Here is a 19,606-nt window from a genome sequence, read left to right as displayed (position 1 = left end):
GCTTAGGTATATATAGAGCGCTAGTAGTATACCTCGAGGGAAGGGCAGATTTTAGTAATTCCTCTTTTAGACCCTAATAGCAGTTGGCCTCTGTGAGCTTCTTCCCTGTGTCGCACACCTATTGACACTATAATGCTCTCCGCAACTTAATTTCACCTAGCGACTGTAACGCTAATAGTTATGGCGCCCGGAAGCTTGATCGTCGGGATACGACTGCCGGCCTCTAAGGTCCAAAACCAGTGCCGACTTGAGAGTGTCACCAAGCCTGATTTCGGCCTGCGGGGGTGTCGCAATACCTATTGCTCAAGTTGGCTTTACTGAGGTAGGAGTATGCACGACCAAGGCTCGTGCGGGCGGCCATATTCACCTCTCCATCATTTTTAGTCGCCAGCACCAAACAGCATTTGCGCGGTGATCGGGAGGCTTGGGACCTTGGTCTAATAATCTTGAATGTCAGAGAGACTAAGGAAGACTTATTATTGCCGCAAGATGTATGAGGCTATCCTAAGTTGGCACTTTGGATGATGATAGTTCTGTTTCCGCTATACTAGCGCTGAGAGATCATTGAACGTCAGATTTTACAGCTTTGAACATAAAATGATGTGGCTAGAGGACACGGCCAAACAAAATGTTGACTAGGCTCCTCTTACGATTGATCTGTTCGTCGGTCTATGCCATCTTACTGCCTTAACCAATATGTGTACATCAAAGCGAGCAGGCAATGCTAATTCACCAAAGTTTAATAATGGATCGGGGGGTCTTTTACATGTTCGCAATTTCACCTCACGGCGTTTTGGAACTTGATAGGGTTTGCTATCTCAAGATCATCCCCCAGGAAAATTCCTAACCTACCTTGCTGGATATATGACGCTTGGGCAGGTGCAGTAATAGAGAGTAAGGTAAATATACCTGCCGGATCTCTTTTTGGCCGGGAGTATACACAGCCCAGCCAGCACCTTCCCGCAGCTGCGTCCCTCCTTCCAATGAGACGGCTGTCCACGTGACGTACCAGCCTATGACTTACCACAGGCACTAGGTACTTAAGGGGTCTAATCTTCGTTCCTGTCACCAACACAGCAGCGCCCGTCTAGTTCGGCGAGGTCAGGTCAAGCTGTGCGCGAGGTGGGTGAGTGGTTAAATGAACAAATACTCCTATGAATTCAGAGTCCGGGTTGACTGAGGGGCGCGCTGGTCAAGTGAATCAAGTCCGGGCAGGGTTGTGAATTATAAAGTAAGTGATCACCAGCCCTGTTTTCTATTCTTTTTCTGTTTTACTTTTGGCAATCCTCGTCTGAACTTGTACGTGAATTACGAGCTAACCTACTGAACCTTAGTATTGGCGGATAAGATAAGTCATGCATGGGTATTTGTACTTATTTGTCTAGCCACTGTCTACTGTGTTCCGCTCTCTTGATTGAATCCGTTCACGATCACAGTTCAGCGAAGAATTGGCAGTTATTGCATCTGGAACTCGCTTGCTCCGTCTTTTGTCTCGAGGACGTCAGCCCACACCGAGATCAATGCCATTGCGACAAGGCCCGATGAACAGACTTGCGAGATTTTCGACCAAATACATTTTGAAGGCTTGAGGCACTCCATCATTCATATTTGGAGAAGATTGCAGCACAATGGTTGTCTAGGTGACCCAAACATATGCCTCAAGACTCTGCAAAATGGCCTCGATGCAGAACAAGAAAAATGGCAAGATCGATAGCCATTGAAACCTGATCTTGGAGGCGAGCAACAGGCTAACAGTTACTAGTATATCACACTTGACTAAAGTTCTCTTCAATTCTCCGACAGATCTCTGATGCATTTATCTGCAATCATGCCTTGTTCTCATTCAAGGTCATCGTGGCGATTCCCAAACTATCAGTTGATCGGACTACTCGCCGGATGGAGTTCAATTACCACCAGGCTACCAGCGAACTTCTCACGATCTCTCAGCCTAGGCAAACGGAGGTTCGGAAAGTCAACACAGGCGGTGAACCCAGGCAGACCGTAGGCGATGGGGAGCATCCCACCATCCGTACCGAGTCCGAAGTCACGGTGGTCCTCGGCTTGGCGGGGTTCGGGGCTGTTGACCGTCCTTGGACCAACCGGCAAATGGAGCCACTGGGGACGTCACAGCTTGAAATTCCCCGCGGGTTATGGAGCCGTTGCGGGCTATTTGCGGGGGGCGGGGAGCATTAGCTTCAGAGCCTCCAGTAGCTCGACGTAGGCGTTGCAGGCCGTTCCACTTAGCGCCAGGGTTTACTGCCGGCAGTCGGGAGAGCTACCCCAAAGCTCTCCGAATATGGCAAATATCGCCGGCAAAACCCCAACAAAAACATGTTCAAACCCAATCGGGGCCTGCTGATTATGATGCAGAGCAACCAAAGCAAGACATTCCGAGCGCACGACTCGTCTGATTTATACATCACTGCGGAGAGCTCACCGAGCTCTAGCAAGCTCAATTCATTCAATTGACTGATCATCCCGCTCGACTCCTTCCTCCAGTTCTCGTCTCTTCAACTCACGATTTCTCCCCTTCACTCACGACAGTACCAGGCTCAAACCAATAAACCACTAGCACAACAGAAGTACGGATACAAGCAGTCAAAATGGGCAAGCCAATTGTTCTCCAGCTCGGCGACGACATCAAGTGGAACCATGACCTCTACAAGGAATTCACTTCAAAGTTCGACATCCGCCGGTCATACAGCATGCCGCGCGCCGAGTTCATCCAAGCACTAAAGGACAAGAAGTTTGGCGACTTCTTCGCCATCTACCGCCCCTTCTGGAACACGGGAGGCGAGATGGGCAACTGGGACAAGGAACTGATCTCGCTTCTGCCCTCTTCATGCAAGGTGTACGCCAGCGCCGGCGCCGGTTTTGACTGGGTTGACACAGAGACTCTCGCGAGCCGAGGTTGGTACCCCCACGACACCAGCGCCAGAAGAAGACCATGTTGAGGGTTCTTGACGCCTCAATTGAACCATGAGCCAGAAGCTGACCAGAGTTCTACTGCACAGGCATCATCTACTGCAACGCCGCCGCAGCATGCACAGAATCCGTCGCCGACGGCGCAATCTGGCTCATCCTCTCCACCTTCCGCCTCTTCTCCTGGTCCTCCGCCGCCGCCCGCTCAGGCGACCCAGACCAATTCGTCGACGCCAACAAGAACCTCGGCGCCGTCTCGCGCAACCCCAACGGCTTCAGCCTGGGCATCATCGGCTTCGGCAAGATTGGTCGCCGCATCGCCGAAAAGGCCCACAAGTCCTTCGACATGAAGATCCTCTACAACGACGTCGTCCGCATGCCCGCCGACCTCGAGAAGTCGTCGAACGCAACGTACATCAAAGACATGAACGAGCTGCTCGCCACGGCCGACTGCGTGTTGACGGCGACGCCTTTTGCGGGCAAGACGCTCCTGGACGCTGCTGCGATTGCCAAGATGAAGAAGGGCGCCAAGCTCATTAACATTGCGCGTGGAAAGCTCATTGAGGAGGAGCCGCTTGTTGCCGCGCTCAAGAGCGGACACCTCTCGGCTGTTGGCTTGGACGTGCACTACAATGAACCTCATGTGAACAAGGAGCTAATCAAGATGAGGAACGTCGAGGTTCTGTCGCACAACGCCGGTGCTTCTCTGGATGCCCACATGGGCTTCGAGAGGCTTGGTATGGAGAACATTCTCTCCTTTGCGAGCACCGGCAAGGCCGTCACGCCTGTCAATGCCCATCTGATCAACAAGAGCCGTCTGTAACGAGGATACGAATTTATGAAAACGGGGCCTGGATTGTAGTATAACCACGGAAAACCAAGGAGTTACATATTGAATTAATTGAACAAACTGAAGTTCTGTTTCAAAGTCTTTGTACCACGGCATCGTACTTTTGCTCGGTTGTAGATGAACGGTGATGAAGTATCGCTCACATGTCATCGATCGAACTGAAGTGCTGTCCAAGGGTCCTAGCCAGTGATCATGAAAACGAAGTCTAAGATTGAGGAAAAGTCTCGTTCTGTTAACGTACACCAACTATCGATCTCCAGGAAGATCGTTACCTATCTTCAAAGCATCACATCAGCATAATCTATCCCTACGCCAAATGCTTCTTCATCTCCTCCACAATCGGTCCCTCACCCCACCTCAACTTCGCCAACCACCCCCCATCAATCAACACACCCGTCCCGTTAACATACCGACACCCCGCAACAAACCCAACCGCATCCGCAACCTCTTCCGCCGTCGCAGCCCTCTTGAAAGGATGCGCCTTCATCATCTCCCATATCCCCGCCCCGCTCGACCCCTCCATCTCCGCCGCCAGCATCTTGGTCTCCGTCATCCCCGGCGCAACAAGATTCACCCGCACGCCCTTTCCTGCGTACGCCTCTGAAGCAGAAGCCGCCTGAACGCGTAGACTATTCGCCTTTTTCGCGATGCAGTACGCCGTGGCGCTGACGCCCGCGATAAGCTCATGGAGTTCCTTGTTCTCGAGGAGGGATGTCCGCGGCGCGGTCGCGAGGTGTCGTTCGAGGTCCGGCGAGAGGGGCGGGATCATGTGCTGGCCCATACTTCCCACGCAAACGACCGACGAGCCGTACGGCATCTCGACCTCTTTCCCAAACGCTTCAATCACGTTTGCCGTGCCGACAACATCAACAGCGAGAATCATCTCTGCTGATCCCATCGTTGGGCTGAGTGCCGAGGTCAAGACGACCGTCTCGATAGCCCCGCCCAGGGACGAGGCCGTTTTCGCGAGGGAGGCGACGGATTCGTAGGATGTCACGTCGACTTGCTGCGCCGTGACTTTGTGGCCTGCTTGTTTGAGGGACTCGGCGCCGGCGGAGACGGTGGACGGGGAGCGGCTCGCGAAGAGGATGTGGTGGCCTCCGCCGAGGCGATGGGCTGTTGCTAAGCCGATCCCGCCGCCGCCGATGATAACCATGATTGGGAGTGCGTCTAATGCCATGGCTATGGTGTTTTAACTAGGTATCGGTATTCTTACTAGACATGAAAACCCGAGATAGCTGTGTAGATCCTCTCCCATGGAAACTTCGTCGATTTGTCGAAGGGTTAGCTCGCGGAGCTATGGCCATTTAAATAGGCCCGCTTCAGGACTCGGAAGCTCGGTCTCGCTTTAAAGGCGAAGGAGGTAAGATGTCCAACTCGTTGGAGTTTGTCTGAAGCTTTTGCCTGGGATATCAGACGAGTTTACCCAGCGGCGCGTCTATTTCCCGAATGAAGACAAGGGAGGCTTCCATTGACCAATAACATCTGGCAATGAGTGTTATCACTCAAACTTTAGGTTGAACTCTCAGTGTGTGAGGAGAGATGTATTAAGCACACACCATCCCTCATCTCTCCTTCTTCGCTGTCAGAATCATGTCTTTGGGCTGAGAATCTGCTCCCTTATTGCAACGAGATTGGGGACAAGGTTCTGCAATAAAATAGCGCCTTCAAGCATTTTTAAGCAGAATAAGCTCACTATCCATGCTGGTTGTGAATTTGCCTGGCTTTGCCCAGGCTTCCCGAGGTTAATCGACTTTTCGGATTGGGCCATACGGACTTCTCGACCGTATGTTCGCGGTCAAGCTGGCGTCAACTACACACTAGATATGTAGTATGTACAACGAGAAACGCATGTATGTTTGGAGCGCATCAGGGAATCAAAAGGCTGAGTACGATCAGATCACGCGCACACGACACTGAAAAACTTATTTGCAGGTTGTAGAATTCTTCTACTGTCTGGCTTATCCCGAGTTTGTCTAGCCATCTGTCATGCTGCCAGAGCCATCGGAAAAGGTATCTTCATCGCCCATCAATCCTCATTATCATCATTGATCCATCCCTACTGTCGATGCTTCGTATGTCGCCCTTTCTCAGGTTGAATCAGTGTGGTAGTGAATCAGTTCGGGAGCTTGTCTCCAACGCACTGGTCCTGAGTGACAGCACCCATGTCCATGAGTCCCTCGCCAATGCAGCCAGGTCGAATGGTGTCAGGTACATCCGCCTGATACATCCAGACCGGACCCTTCTCCTTGGGCGTGTCATCGGGCTTACCATTGTAATACCAGTCGAACTCCATGTTGGAAACTCCACCCTCTCCAGCACAAGAACGGACCAGCTTGGAGACGTTCTCCCCAAAAGTGCCAATGACACCGTCCTTGAAGTTTGAGCCGCGGATGTAGAGCGCTCTCTTGCCCGGGACCTTCATGTTCCAGAAGTAGCAAGTGTTCCAGACCCAGCCTTGCTGAATGCTGTCGATGACGCTGTGAGCAAGCGCCACGCCGGGGGCTCGGTAGACAGGGTCTTGCTTCTCCATGGGCATGGGGAGACGAGTGCGACAGTCGGTGTAGACGAAGATGATGACGCCGTCAGGGACCAAGTTTCCAGAGAATTGGCCATTCATTTTCTCTCCCTCGATCATCCACATTTGGTTATCGCAGGACTTCCAGTTGACGGGTTGTATGCCTTCGACAGCGCAGGAGTTGAGATCCCAGATTGTAGGTTTTCGGCTGGCAGTGGTCATGCCACCACTAACGGAACATTGATGTTAGTAAAGTAAGTCACTATCTTGTCAGCGTGAGCTTTGGATGCTCTACTTACCAGACAACCTTCTTGACAGGAACAAAGGTGAAGTAGCCACATTCACCCGCCTCTAGTTTGATGTCCCACTTCTTGCCCTTCGCTTGGCCGTAGTTGTGAGACCAACCGCCAGAGACACCAACCTTGAACGCCTTCAGGAATTGAAGCTTGGTGCTTGCACCAACACTCCAGCCTGAACCCACTGACTCAGAATCAGTCATGCCGCATTTGATGGGAGAATGACAGTCGGAACTCGGGAAAGGAACTTCTTGAGCCCACTCGAAAGTGGTTCCTAATTAGGAAAGACAAGTCAGCATGTATTTGAACAAGGCAACTTGAAACTTGAAAACAACAAGGTTCATCAGATCTGAACTCACGAAGCTGACAGAAGGAAGTGCATCCGTCGTTCCACCATCTCGAATCGCCACCAGTGTCCCAGTTCGCACAAGTGTCAAACCTCATCTTGCCTGCCTTGAATGAAAGGAACTTGTTCTTGGGAGGACAGTCCTCGGCCTTGTACTCGTAATAGAGCGTGGCGGGCTTGGTCTTGTCCGAACAGGGCTCGACGGAAGCGGCATTCATATGCTCGCTACTGGCCTTGGTGTTGGCATGGGAAGAGCCGTTGCGATCCTCGGGGCGAATGGCCCAGAGCGGCGGGTTCGCGGGGTCCCAGGTGTAGTTGAGAGGGGCGACGGAGGTGAAGTTACCGATCTCGTTGTTGCGCTTGCCAATGTTGAAAATGTCGTTCTCAAGGAAGCGCTCACGATCCTCGGGGCGCATAGTCCAGGGGGGAGGGTTAGCAGGGTCCCAGTCATACTCGAGCGGGATGACTCGGCCATCCTGAGCAGGGGCGCCGTCAACACCAAGGAGGAAGAGTGAAATGAGCAAGAAGATGCCCATCATGACTCCCTTTCCCTCGGGTGAGGCAGAGGCGAGACTGAAAGCTACCATACTTTCTAGCAGAGCAGAATGGTGAACTTGCGTGAAGGAAGTTGTTGATTGCGCAAAACGGGGATAGAATATTGACTGTGAAGATTGTGCAGAGAACAAAGAAGTTGGAAAGTTTTGTTCAGTGAACTAAAGGGAAAGAAATCTCCAGGTTTGAGGTGCCTGGAGAAGAAGATTGTGTGTTGAAGGGATGTGTAGAGGAAAGAAAAGATTCGTCCTCCAGAAGCTGTGAAATAATGAGATTTGTGGGAAGAGACAATGAGCTAATTCTCAAGCGAGGCGGTCAGTGAGGGTATTCAAGAGGCTCAAAGGTGAAGGAGGCGAATACTCAACGTGATTAAGAGGGAAGGTTCAATGCAGGAAAACTCATTCGCTCTTTCCCCTGCTAACGAGGCCATTACTTGGTTTGATGAAATCACCCAGTCCAGTTGTGACTACACATTATGTTTCAACATCGCTTTCTCAGAAAAATTATTCCAGGTAGCTAGCTATATATGCATGTGTCTATGGATTTAAGGCACGACGTGGAGGTTGTGTGGGTAGTAAGAATGCATGTCACTCCTGGATTTTGACCACAAACGCGTAACCTCATCATTGCGCGGCCACAAGGCACATAACCATATGTGAAATCCTGATTTTCTTTGCTAGGTGCGTTTAATGGCGCCGAGAGACTGCCTCATATAGACGACGTAGCAGGATCCTACGATGTTTCAGTAAGCAGCTAGACACCAAACAATGTACCGGAGACAACATCAATACAGCTCTCAGCCTCTCTCATAGATCTTTCTCGGCTAGCTTACTGTGATGTTCTTGTTCCTACTTGAGCTTGCATCAAATACGGCTCCTGGATGAAGATACCAACACTCTGTGCAGACAGCTTCATGCAAAGCTCTACATCTGGAGTTGCACCAAGTTTGCTCAGCTGTTTGCGTTTGTCCCTTGCATACGAGTGAAGAGCATATGGCCATAGCATTGAAGGAAGATATCTATCCTTGCTTTGTGTTACTCGTGTTACTCTAAAATGATTGTAAAGCTCTCTTGAGACCCTTTGCCTAGCTAATCCAGAACATATTAATCCTCGTTGGAGGGGACAAGGAAACGGACACCGAGAGCACACGCCGAAATTTGTTTTTGTAACCAGACTGTGAAGCATACGTATCATGTTTTTTCCCCCTTTACGCTCTCAGATGTGCGTTTTGCGAGCCCACAATACCTGCCGTGCCTATATACCTTGCTTCAGCTTCGACACATGTTTTCGAGAGGCAGTGGCTGGACCGCACCTTCCAAAAGTGATCCAAACCATGACGAGAACCCCTTCGACCGTATCCCTCCAACCCCAATACACCACAGCCACCAGCCCATATATACTCCCTTCCTTCCATTCCAGTCACCAGCCAGCAAGCGCCCCCTTGGGGGTCAGGTCAAAACTGGCTGGGTGGTGGAGTGGTTGAAGTCCACGAACAGCCTAATCGGTGAAGGCTCAGAGGTCCCGTGTTCGAGTCCCAGCATGAGCACCAGAGATGTAGTCCCCATTCGCCACCGGGGGGGTGAACTCTTTTGACTTTTTGGCCATACCCTTCAAGGGTGCTATGCTTCTATACCCTGCGGCCCAACACAGTTGAAGAGTCAAGGGGTAGCAGAGTAGGCACTCTTTACGCTCAAGTCGACCGTCGTTGTTGTATGTGTTCACCGAGAAAAGTTGCCCAGTCTGCAAGCACTGACATTGATGGCAAGTCGGTGCCAAGGATGTTTGCTTGACGTGTTTGTATTTGTGTTTTATATAAGTATTGATGAGCCAACAATGGCCCTTGCTCATGTTCAAGGCTACTGGGCCTGTTCTCTCCCATCTACAGTTGACCTCCCATGGTCTACCCATATCATGAGGACGCGGCCTCTCCCAATGCTAATATGTACCCACTCGTCCATTACTTTTACAGAGGCGAAGAACACCCGAGGCATCCAAGCAGAAAGCCTTCCATGTCATGTCATATTCGGCGTTGAATCAATCCAAAATCATGCTAATTATACGCTCAGAGGAATGCGTTAGGTCGGCCACCGCCACCGCCACCGCCAGGCTGTGACCGATGAGGAGGCGGCGTGGGTGCTTCAGACTCAAAGTCCGTATCACGTCCATCACTTCCTCTCCTAGGCGGCGTTGTGATACCGCGTCCGTATCTCGAGGCCTGCGGTGGGCTCGGGCTCGAGTCCACATGCCTCAACTTGTCGTCATTGAACGAGTCCTCCTCATCATCTTCATCATCATAGCGTTGCAAGGCAGGCATCGAGCGAGAGTCTCCCTTTACAAGACCAAGTCGCTCCTCTTCAGTAGCGTTCTTGACTTGCGGACTAGAGTAACCCCGTGAACCAAGGCCATAGCGGCTGGTTGGTCGAAGCTGCGGATGTTGCTGCTGGTGATCGTCCTCGTGATGCGGTGAATCAGCGTGATGTCTCTTGAAGACGTTGGAGAAGGAGAACTGTCTCTTCGCTGAATGTGGTGGTGGAGTAGGTGCGAGATGCGAGCTGGTGCCGCTAAAGCCACTACCTTGCGACACAGCACGCTGGTCATACACGCCGGCAGCACCGGCATATTCCAAGCCGCCATGTTCACCAGCTGGAAGCCCGTACACATGCTCTCTGCTCTTGCCGTAGTACGGTGCCTGGTCATCGTCTGATTTGATCGTGGAAACGGCGATTTCTGTCAAGGGAACTGGATGCATTGGGCTCTGAACCCTTGGATCCTGAAACTGGGGCTGGTTCGGCGACAGAACACTACGTGCTCGCTCTCGGATGGTACCTGCAATGCTTGAAAGCATACCGGGAGAAGAAGGCCGATCGTGCTCTGCCAGCTCCTCTTCAGTGGGGAAATGAGACATGCCGAGAGGCGGATGGGCCTGGGGAGAAGCGGGAGGGATGACAGTCGGTGTGTGAGGGATACCGGCTTGCGAGAGAGGATAAGGCGATCGTATCGTTCCTCTGGTGCTTCGACTTCCAACCGTCATAGTTCTCCGCCTTCTAATCCCGTCCCATTCGTAAACGGGCTGGCCATCTTCGCTCACAGGCTCCAGCGACTCTCGCATCTTCTCTTCCTGTAATCGCTTGAACTCGGCCTCTTCCATCTTCTGTCTGGCGGAGGAGAAGCGACGCACGATCGCAGCAGCTCCACGGATAGCGTCTGCCTTGGGCTCGGTCTCGGGTTGTTCTTGTTCGGCGATGGTGTGAATCTGGTTAAGATCTCCGGCAAAGACTGCGGTGTCGGGCACATCCTTGGCTGACTTGGAAAGTTGGAGTAGCACAACACCGGCGCAGATGGTCAAGAAGCCGTTGACCACAGTAATAATAGCAGTGGGAGTGCCCTTGAAACCTCTAAAGAGCACTGCCGAAGTAATGATGGTCGTGCTGGTGAAGTAAACGTAGTATGTTGGTGTGACGAGGGCGGCGTTAAAAAGATTCAATGCTTTCTGTGATTTCAATCAGCCTTGCGTTTCTCAGCCATGTGGAAACAGATGTCTCACGTTCAAGTAAATGATCTCTGTCAGCAAAGTGCCAATGACAAAGACCAGCAGAACATAGGTGAACCATTTGTTGAACTGAGCCTCGCCGCCTGCTTGGGCCACGATTGCCGCACCCAAACCCTGCGTTGCTACAACACTCAAACCTCCAACCCAACTGCAGATGGAGATATAGACCAGCATATTCTTGTTGCCCCATCTCGGCCCTGCGTACCACGCGGTAATGGCGCTGCCGACGAGGATGACGCCGGCATAGGACAGGAACCCGGGCTGAATGACATAGCTTTGCATCTGTTGAATGTTGGCAACGGCAGAATTCTCGGGCGCATTCATGACAATGACGACAGAGCCAACAATGCAGAGGAAACATGCGACTTTGCCCACCATACTCAAGCGTTCCTTGAGGAAGATGGCGGATAGAATGGCAGTCAGGACAACGGATAAGGCGCCTAGCGGGGTAACGAGGATGGCGTCGGTGAAGGCATATGCGACGAAGTTGCAGATCTCGCCGAAAATCATCAGGGTCATGCCAGTCCACCACCAGGCGTTCTTGAGGTAGCCATAGCCCTCACCGGGAGCTTCATTGTATTTCTCGTTGGCCTTCAAAAGACCGACTTTCTTGATGACGAAGGAGGTCCCGATAAATGCGCCGGAGGCTACAGCCAAGGAAATACCAATGGCCTTGTATGAGGCAGGTCTCGTGGCAGTATCGCCAGTTGAACCGCCCATCCGTGCGTATATCTCATGCGCCGCCGTCAATATTTCCGCGGATTGCTCCATTGCGGCGGTTGGGTACGCCGGCGACTTGGTCGCCGGGGTGATGTATCAAAGAGAGGGACCCTTGTTATTCGACTTTCGTGATCATTCGCTTAACCTAGTTACGATATGAAAGATCGGGGGTAGACGTGTTGACGAAAATGTTCAGGGCGTTAGGCATAGAAACCCTCAATCGGTAGAAGTAACGTAGAGACTCGACTTGTGTGCTTCGACGTTTCGCGGATTATCAGCTATCGGGAACAGGCGAATGTCAACAATCTTGGCGAAGCTTGGGCGGGTCGGACAGTCGTCTTGTGGACAGGGTAGTGTGCAATAGTAGGATCGGAGAAGAGGAATTTGAGGTCGATAGTGGTGGAGGGGTCGAACAGCAGCTTTTTCCCCCCTTGCGGGATGTGAGAATAGACGTTCGCTGGGAGGCTGTGTCGAGGAATTGGGTCCGAGTAGGATGGAGTCGCCGCAGTGTGCGGAGGTAGCGCAGTGTGCGTACGGATAGTTGGTGGTGTGCTGCTCGTATTGACGGCGGCAGTCTGTCTTCGCCACACCAGCTTGCGTCAGCGCACTTGCATGCAGAGCTGAGCTTAGATGAGATGCGAAGAAGTTGGTTTCGTTTCGTCAAGTTCGTAAAGGGTCGTTAACAGAAGGTATCCGTATCTAGGAAATAGGACTTTGTAGGACGTATGCAGGAAGCAGACGCTAGGTGCGGGACAAATAGCGGATGGGCGTCAGGTCTTGTTCGCCCGGGGATTCGAAGGCGTAGGTAGGTATCTGCAGAGGGGACCAGAGGTTCGTGGGAGAAAGCAGACGAACGGCGGGAGCTTGGCTGATAAGAGAATGCAAAATGGGGGGGGGGGGGGGCCAGGAAGAGTGCTTGACCCCGGTCAAGAAGCTGAACAAGAAGTGCAGTGCAGCATGAACATGGGAGAAGCAGAAACAAGTGAATTGCGCAGGCTGGGGATACTCAAAATGGGAAAGCGAAGTTGGTATCCAAGAGTCAGGGCCGAGGAGAGAGAGAAAGAAAAAAAGAGAGAAAAGGACCAGGCTGGAACTGGTTGGTTGACTTTGGTGGACTGGGATTTGGGGAGGAAGGAACACGACGGACCAGGCGATGCTGGTGACCTGGTCTAGAACCCGGTGCCTTCCATGAGTTGAGTCATCTGATTGGATCAGAGGACTCGTGTGGGTGGATAGCAGTGGGGGAAGCTGCGTTTACGTAGTAGCGCTTTCCCGCAGCGCGGGACGCACCCTGTTCTTGGAAAGAGCCACTGGTGGGGCCCAGGGGCTTTGCCTGCCACCTCTTGCGCACCTCATTGCAGTTCAACTTTCTTACCTTCCACGGAGACCAGTGTCGCGAATGTCTTTCTTTGAATCCCACCTTTGAGGGTATCTGGAACAGCTTGTTTGAAGCCCAATCGCACACCAGTGACCTGTGAAAATGGCGGTCCGTCATGGGCCTGTTGGACGGTCAGAGACGTTGCAGTCGGGAGATGCTGCTGTATCATGTACGAGAAAAAGGTAAAATTAAAAACAGAACAACCCGCACACGAATACATGAGGCTAATGAGGTCACAGTTGGCGCCCCATGGCATTCTGATTCGCCTTTCTTCATCGGCCAGACCCTTGATATCGGACTCCGAGAGTGACAGTTGGCCGGTTGTCACTTCAACACCCACTCCTTCCGCCATGTTTCGAATCGTTGCATGGAATTTATCAAGCAAGACTTCAAAGAGTGTCGATACATCGCGAGCAGACAGTATATCGTCCATCAGCCTCATTTCGTGCGCATAGACAAGACGGGTGCACGTTGACGACACCCACCGAGCGCATTAAGCAACGACATGCACACCATCTTTGGACCATCCCATCCCATCCCAACACCAGTCCGTCCATTGCGTCTACTGTCTGCGAACACGCACCTTGTTCCGCACCAACACCTCCCACACCACCGCCTTACCAGGCTTCAACCCAGTCGCACCCGAACAGTTCAAGCTGGGAAAAAGTTGGGACTCCAAGCACCCGGCAAGTACAATCCCTATAGTCAAGCCTACCACACCACCTCATAGTAGTGGATAGCGCCGGGAAGAAGCTTAGCGGCTGTCATACACCGTACTCGTGCTCGATATGGTCGCTGACCGTTGTGTCTTGCTGTTTCGCAAAATTTCTCGAAAACACTCGACGCAATGACCGGACGGAAGCGCCAACGGCAGCCCGTCTTCCACGTCGCCCCGTGTTCTCCTGCAACGCATGTTTTGCGCGAGTCACTCAGCGCTGTCATCTCTTTGGCTCCCGCCCGCAAGCCTATTCGTCTGACACAATGCGACACACGTCAACCGCTTTCGAGTCTGTCTCCGAGATCAGCCAGCGTGCCAACCTATCCCCATTCGAGACCCAGTGTGCCAGTAATTCCTATTCCAATGCCTGCGCCTATGTGCTGGGAAACCAAGGTCACATCGAAGCGTCCACCATCCTGGCCGGTGATGTCAAGACCAGCCAGGAATGTGGCCCTCTGCAACGGCTGATAGGCCCGTGTCACCCCAACATGCGACAACCACCCTAGATTTGGGTGATTGATGGCCTGGGTCGGTCGCTCTCGCCCTAGCAACGGAATCAAGCTCAATCTCTGTTCAGTCAACAAAATCCGGCACCACGCGACTCGCCTATGTTGACCAGTAGACAACGCAACGCCAAGATTCCAGACAATCAATATCCAGCAGTCTAGACTGGCGGTAGCTCATACAAAGTCATCAGCATTCAGATGCGCCGGAGCAGCGAGCTAGCTCCAGAAGAGCAGCCCACGTTGGCCTACGAACAATGACGGCAGTGTTTGGGGCCAGGTCAGGTCTGGGATGATCGTAGTGCGGCGGTGGTGCTGCGTGCAGCGCTTTTCCATGGCTGAATTGCTTCAGCTGCCCGATTGACCCCACCATGCAACATGCCCGCCCGAGGTGAACCCGACCTGATGCTCTGGGGCGCAGGCTGATACGGATAAGGTACGTATCTTCGCTCCGCCTGGCTAGTCAAGCTGACAATCCCTCGCCAGCTATTCATGATTGGCCGCCGGCTGCGCCCCTCCACCTTCTGCTTCCCCTCCAAGTCCAACTCTCCCACGTCCCAAGGGCGACATCCAGTACAGATACAAGCACACAATCAATTCCTTCTCAAGATGCATCGCACGAGTCAAATCCCAGCCGCACGCGCCATGTGTTGGCCAAGCCCACACGGCCGATTCGAGGGACCCTTTCACCTGCGCAAAGTGTATCACATTCTCTGTTTGCCTGCATCACAAGCAATGCCTGATAAACGGGTCTCTTACCGTACAGGCCTCCACTGATAGAGATCCTGCCCACTTCGAGGCGACGTCCAACGGTGGCAAGGCGCGCACATTTTGCAACGGATACGGACAAGGACGTCCCATCAAGGGTTCACTCACTCCCATTGTGTCCCTGGCATCTTCTCTTTTTTTTTTTTTTTTTTTGTTTTTTTTTTTACTTGAATGAGCCCCTACGGACGCAATAAGTTGGATTGGCGATCGCTTCAGTGGCATGCTCCAACTTTGCCGGCTTTAGCACCTAGCGACGGCCTTCAAAAAGAAATAGGCAGGCGATTATTCCTGTAAGAGGCATTCGGGCGGTCCGCACTGAGGCCACAACTCAGCTTCGAATCCTGACAAGCCCATCTGTCAAGCTTGTGAGCACTGAGCACTGCCTCGGCGCCATCAACAATCTGAATGATACCCCAAAAATGCATGTCTCCGGGCCTCAGTCAGCGTTGAGGTGGGGACTCTTACGCAGTACCACGCTGACTTGAAGGATTGCGGGTTTCCTGCATTCCTCCCTGCGCCTTACGCATGCTTGGCTTCGTGTTGCTGGGACCCTTACTGAGCCGCACCCGCGTTCTTGGCCGAGACATTCAAGTGCTTCGCTCTCCAGAATGCCTCGAGCCACCTATCTGTCGGAGACCTCATCAATGCCTGCTGTCACGCAAACCCGATCCGGCCATTCTTACATGTCAGCATGTCGAAGTCTCGGCCCCGCGTATGGATTTCTCGCCTGGGCATCGAACATCTTGAGGAGTTTGATTACCAACGGATGCCGTTTCGTGCACAGAACGGATCTGCAGAAACGAAGCAACATCCGATCGAGGCTTGTGCGGGGCCCGGGATCGGCCCTCCACGGCTGTTGCCCGCGGTGGGTTTGTCCTCTGGTGCCTCCGATTTTCTTTCGGCGTTTCGACCGACCCCAGCAGGACAAGAAACGTTATTCGCTCTTCTGTATGTTGATACTAGACATTATCGGAAAGATTATTGTCAATTATCATTATAGATATTAAGGTAAGTAGTAATATGTTCAAACGTATGGACGCTATACGGTCAAGCATCGTACTCCTAACTCCCATTGCAGAAATCGAGCGGTTGTTCACCCTTTTCACACTGCGACTCTGAAAGTCTTAGCAACGCTAGGAACGCCAGCTTCGTTGACAGCAAACAACATCCAGTAGCCAGGGAGTGCGATACCGGCGTCTCCGGGAACAGTCACCGTGTACTGATTATCGTTGGCCTGAGCCTCCAGAGGGCAACGTCTTTGGTCGGTGTTGACCGCGTGTGTCGAAGTGCCCATCCTAATCATCGAGAAGGTGTAGTTCGCCGCCTCATCCATAGTAATGGTGAAGCTGTCGCCGGCCTTGCACTCGGAGATTGAGAGGCCGGAAACGACGGGGCGCCTGGCAAGAGTTTGCCCGTCCTGGAGCCAAGTTAGCATTGTGGTTCACCGTGCAGGTCAACGTTTCTTACAGCTTCAAAGAGATAGGGCGGCGAGAAGAACTGTCCGTCAAAGTGGTTGGCGGTACATCCGTTGCAAAGACCACCGCCGCCAGAGAAGATGGTCGCGTCAGGCATAAGAAGGGCTACCGAGTGGTAGTTACGGGGGGTGGTGTGTGACTTGAGCTAGGAGGAAGTCAGCACTGTAGCCTTGCAAGCTTTCGCAATGAACTGACCGTAGTGAACTTCTTGGTAGCAGGATCCCACATTTCGGGGAAAAGTTGCGGGTTGGCGTCCGAGAAGAGTACAGTACGGCTCTGACCACCAACAATGAAGACCTTGCCATCGGGAAGGACGACACCATTGGCAAATCCGCGGTTGTACTTGGCGTTCTCAAGCTTCTCAATCTCTACAGCACCGCCAGCCTCACCAATGGTAAGGACATGGGCGTTGGCGGTTGACGCAACGCCGTCGTAGCGAGGAGCACCTCCTACGGTGAGAATCTTTCCGGCAACAGCGCTGAGAGTTTTTGTCAGCGACCAGACTTGGCGATGGGGGGATGGACAACACTTACTCGTACATGACATTGACACCGCACATGGCATCGCTGTCACTTCCTCGGTTTCCAGCACCCTTGACGCTTCCCGAGTCCCGCGTGGAGTACCAGTTCATCGCCTTGCTAGGGCCGGCCTGGAACACATATCCATCCTTCCACGCGTGAAGCCACGCGTGGCTATCGGCCCGGAAAGAGCCACGGGTATCTTGGGTCAACATGGGCGTCACCGAGCACCCATCGAGCTTCTTCCACTCCTTGCTTACAGTGTCGTAGATTTCACCGTGCTTCCCTTGAGCACCACCACGGAACGAGCCACCGATGGTGAAGACCTTGTTGTCAGAAGTAAGCGTGCTCGACTGGTATCCACGAGGGATCTTCAGGTCGCCAGTGGCAGCCCAAGAATTAGTTTCTTCATCAAAGATACTCGTCTTGGCGGCAGTGGAGCCTCCGCTAACAATGATGTGGCCATCAGCGTCCATGGAGATACCCGGGCAAAACATATCATGCTGGGTGTTTTCGACTAGGGCCTCAGTGACTTCCTTGCTGGACGGGTTGTAAATCGACGTATACGTTTTTCCGTTGCCGGGGAAGGTCCAGCGGTTTCTGGTCGTCGTTAGTTCGTCCACCTTGATCAACAAATCAAACTTTCGGCAGTTACGGAAAGGAAAACATAAAACTAACCTCCAACCAGAAGACCACGCCAGCAACTCCCCGGTCTTAGGCAACAAAGCCACGGCAACCGGTACCACCGGGAACTTGACCAGGGCGCTCCATTGTCCGATGCTCTGGAACTGGGAAAAGTCAAGCTGGTACAAGTTGTAATACCCGGCCGCCCCCGTCCCACCGCCGCAGAATGCGCCCTTGTCGCCCGCGCACGCCGTCTTACAAAAGCTGCTTCCACTGTTGCCGCGATCGCTCGGCACGTCGCCGCAGAAACAATCCCGCCCGGCGCCGCCGAGACCAAAGTACTTGCTTTGGTACAGCCCGCAGTGGTCCTGGCACATTTGCACCGTCATTTGCGCAGAGCGAAGCTTGGGGTACTCGACCAAGGGGTCGCCGCGCGCGGGCATGCGCTGGCACCCAATGTGCTGGGCCTTGGATGGGGACGCCGCGGCCGTCATCATCGTCTCCGGGCCGTAGACGTTGACGTAGTTGACGCCGCCGCAGAAAGCGCCGTCGTCACCGCGGCAAGCGGTGTTGCACTGGCTCAGCGGGGCCACCTGGGTGTTTGCGCGCAGGGCGTTGCCACAGATGCAGTCGGTGCCGCGGGAGAGGCCGTACATTTTGGACTTGAACTGGGAGCAGTACGTGGCGCAGGTCGACGGGCTCATCTTGTCGGAGCGGGTGCCCTGCGAGGTGGAGACGTCAGTGGTGCCGGCCTGGTCTGTTGCAATGAGGGCGGTGCCGCGGGTGCGTTCTTGGTAGCAACCCATGTGGACTTGGCCCGAGGGCGCGGTCTCTTCGGCGGGCATTTAATAGACGTTGAGGGTATTGTCTGCGTCTTGTGCTGATACGAAGAGGGGGAGGAGAAGTGCCGTGAGGGACACTGCTCTCGGTGGGAGTTGCATTGTGAATGAGTGTAGATGATACTAGGAAATAACGAATGACTTGGTCCTAATGGATGACGAATTAGAAAAAAATGGTCTGAAAAGAAATGGAGCTCCTGCTCAGAGTTGCCAGAGTAGGTAGGATGAGAGTGTGATCAGCCACTACATGGGATGTTTGAACGCTTCATATACAACTTGGACCTACTTAACACCTAGATAATCACGATATCCTCGCGTCGACAGACCTGAACTACCTTTAGAACTCTAAAACAGAACATTAACCTGATTGGCCGCTCACAAAAACCCACAGCGCTGCCGCCGTCGACGGGCACACACAGACATCAGGCCGTGGTCGACATGGGACGGTCGTCGGTCGAGCACCACCTCATCCCCCGTTCCCCGCTTACTACTTCGGGGTAGACTGTAAGAGTGACGGTTCTACCATAAGCAAAATCACGAGCGAGTGCCCCAGAGCTGGTGTCCTACGTTGGAACGGCGAAACTACTTGGCTTTGCTCAGGCAGGCCAGTTTTGGCAAAACAGAGACGCTGACGATGGTTGATTTGGGTTTAGGTCGCCTGCCAAGAGTTGAAGTGTCATAGCGGGGTCTGGCCTTACTATCCAGTCGAGTTAGACTGACCTTGAGTTTTGAGGAGACAGAAGTTTTGTGGCTGGACTACAATTATTCTTGTCAAGGCTATTTTGGTTTGCCGATGGGAAAATAGAGAAGCGTCTTTGGCGGGACCCTTATTGGGATGCTTCAGTTCCATTGAGGTCAGATGAGGAACTGATGTGGATTGAAGCTGGAGGAGACAGGGGAATCATCTTCACGGCATCAGGCCAGCCAATGTTCATTGGTAATCTGTAATAGGTAAAGAAGGTTTCTGAGTGCATAAGTCATCACAATTGCAGAGCAGAAACTCTCTTGCGGAAATTCATTTAAGCTTAC

General features: G+C 52.8%; 6 protein-coding genes across 6 annotated transcripts; 2 read left to right on the top strand and 4 right to left on the bottom strand.

Annotated features, from left to right (window-relative positions):
• Positions 1 to 180: 180 nt before the first annotated feature.
• CLUP02_18248 (uncharacterized protein) lies at positions 181 to 2,572 on the top strand (the record flags this gene model as incomplete). The annotated part of the gene is made up of 12 exons (XM_049297150.1): positions 181 to 307; positions 385 to 452; positions 532 to 570; positions 640 to 698; positions 967 to 1,005; positions 1,078 to 1,126; positions 1,442 to 1,640; positions 1,756 to 1,781; positions 1,849 to 2,069; positions 2,131 to 2,217; positions 2,274 to 2,405; positions 2,500 to 2,572. 12 exons carry the CDS (start codon positions 181 to 183, stop codon positions 2,570 to 2,572), a joined length of 1,119 nt encoding a protein of 372 aa, XP_049138374.1.
• Positions 2,573 to 2,603: 31 nt separating this feature from the next.
• CLUP02_18247 (D-isomer specific 2-hydroxyacid dehydrogenase) lies at positions 2,604 to 3,745 on the top strand (the record flags this gene model as incomplete). The annotated part of the gene is made up of 2 exons (XM_049297149.1): positions 2,604 to 2,949; positions 3,015 to 3,745. The coding sequence occupies 2 exons, from the start codon at positions 2,604 to 2,606 to the stop codon at positions 3,743 to 3,745; spliced, it is 1,077 nt and encodes a 358-aa protein (XP_049138373.1).
• Positions 3,746 to 4,079: 334 nt separating this feature from the next.
• CLUP02_18246 (short-chain dehydrogenase/reductase SDR) lies at positions 4,080 to 4,952 on the bottom strand (the record flags this gene model as incomplete). Its single annotated transcript, XM_049297148.1, has 1 exon — positions 4,080 to 4,952. One exon carries the CDS (start codon positions 4,950 to 4,952, stop codon positions 4,080 to 4,082), a length of 873 nt encoding a protein of 290 aa, XP_049138372.1.
• A 936-nt stretch (positions 4,953 to 5,888) lies between these two features.
• Positions 5,889 to 7,519, bottom strand: CLUP02_18245 (uncharacterized protein; the record flags this gene model as incomplete). The annotated part of the gene is made up of 3 exons (XM_049297147.1): positions 5,889 to 6,519; positions 6,590 to 6,860; positions 6,946 to 7,519. The coding sequence occupies 3 exons, from the start codon at positions 7,517 to 7,519 to the stop codon at positions 5,889 to 5,891; spliced, it is 1,476 nt and encodes a 491-aa protein (XP_049138371.1).
• Positions 7,520 to 9,546: 2,027 nt separating this feature from the next.
• CLUP02_18244 (uncharacterized protein) lies at positions 9,547 to 11,805 on the bottom strand (the record flags this gene model as incomplete). Its single annotated transcript, XM_049297146.1, has 2 exons — positions 9,547 to 10,974; positions 11,029 to 11,805. The coding sequence occupies 2 exons, from the start codon at positions 11,803 to 11,805 to the stop codon at positions 9,547 to 9,549; spliced, it is 2,205 nt and encodes a 734-aa protein (XP_049138370.1).
• Positions 11,806 to 16,223: 4,418 nt separating this feature from the next.
• On the bottom strand, positions 16,224 to 18,583 carry CLUP02_18243 (galactose oxidase; the record flags this gene model as incomplete). Its single annotated transcript, XM_049297145.1, has 4 exons — positions 16,224 to 16,538; positions 16,589 to 16,741; positions 16,792 to 17,074; positions 17,136 to 18,583. 4 exons carry the CDS (start codon positions 18,581 to 18,583, stop codon positions 16,224 to 16,226), a joined length of 2,199 nt encoding a protein of 732 aa, XP_049138369.1.
• Positions 18,584 to 19,606: the final 1,023 nt, after the last annotated feature.

This window comes from Colletotrichum lupini, chromosome 10 (genome assembly GCF_023278565.1).
Source record: "Colletotrichum lupini chromosome 10, complete sequence".
NCBI lineage: Eukaryota > Fungi > Ascomycota > Sordariomycetes > Glomerellales > Glomerellaceae > Colletotrichum > Colletotrichum lupini.
Note: the sequence above shows the minus strand (reverse complement) of the source record. Positions and strands in the feature narration are given on the sequence as shown.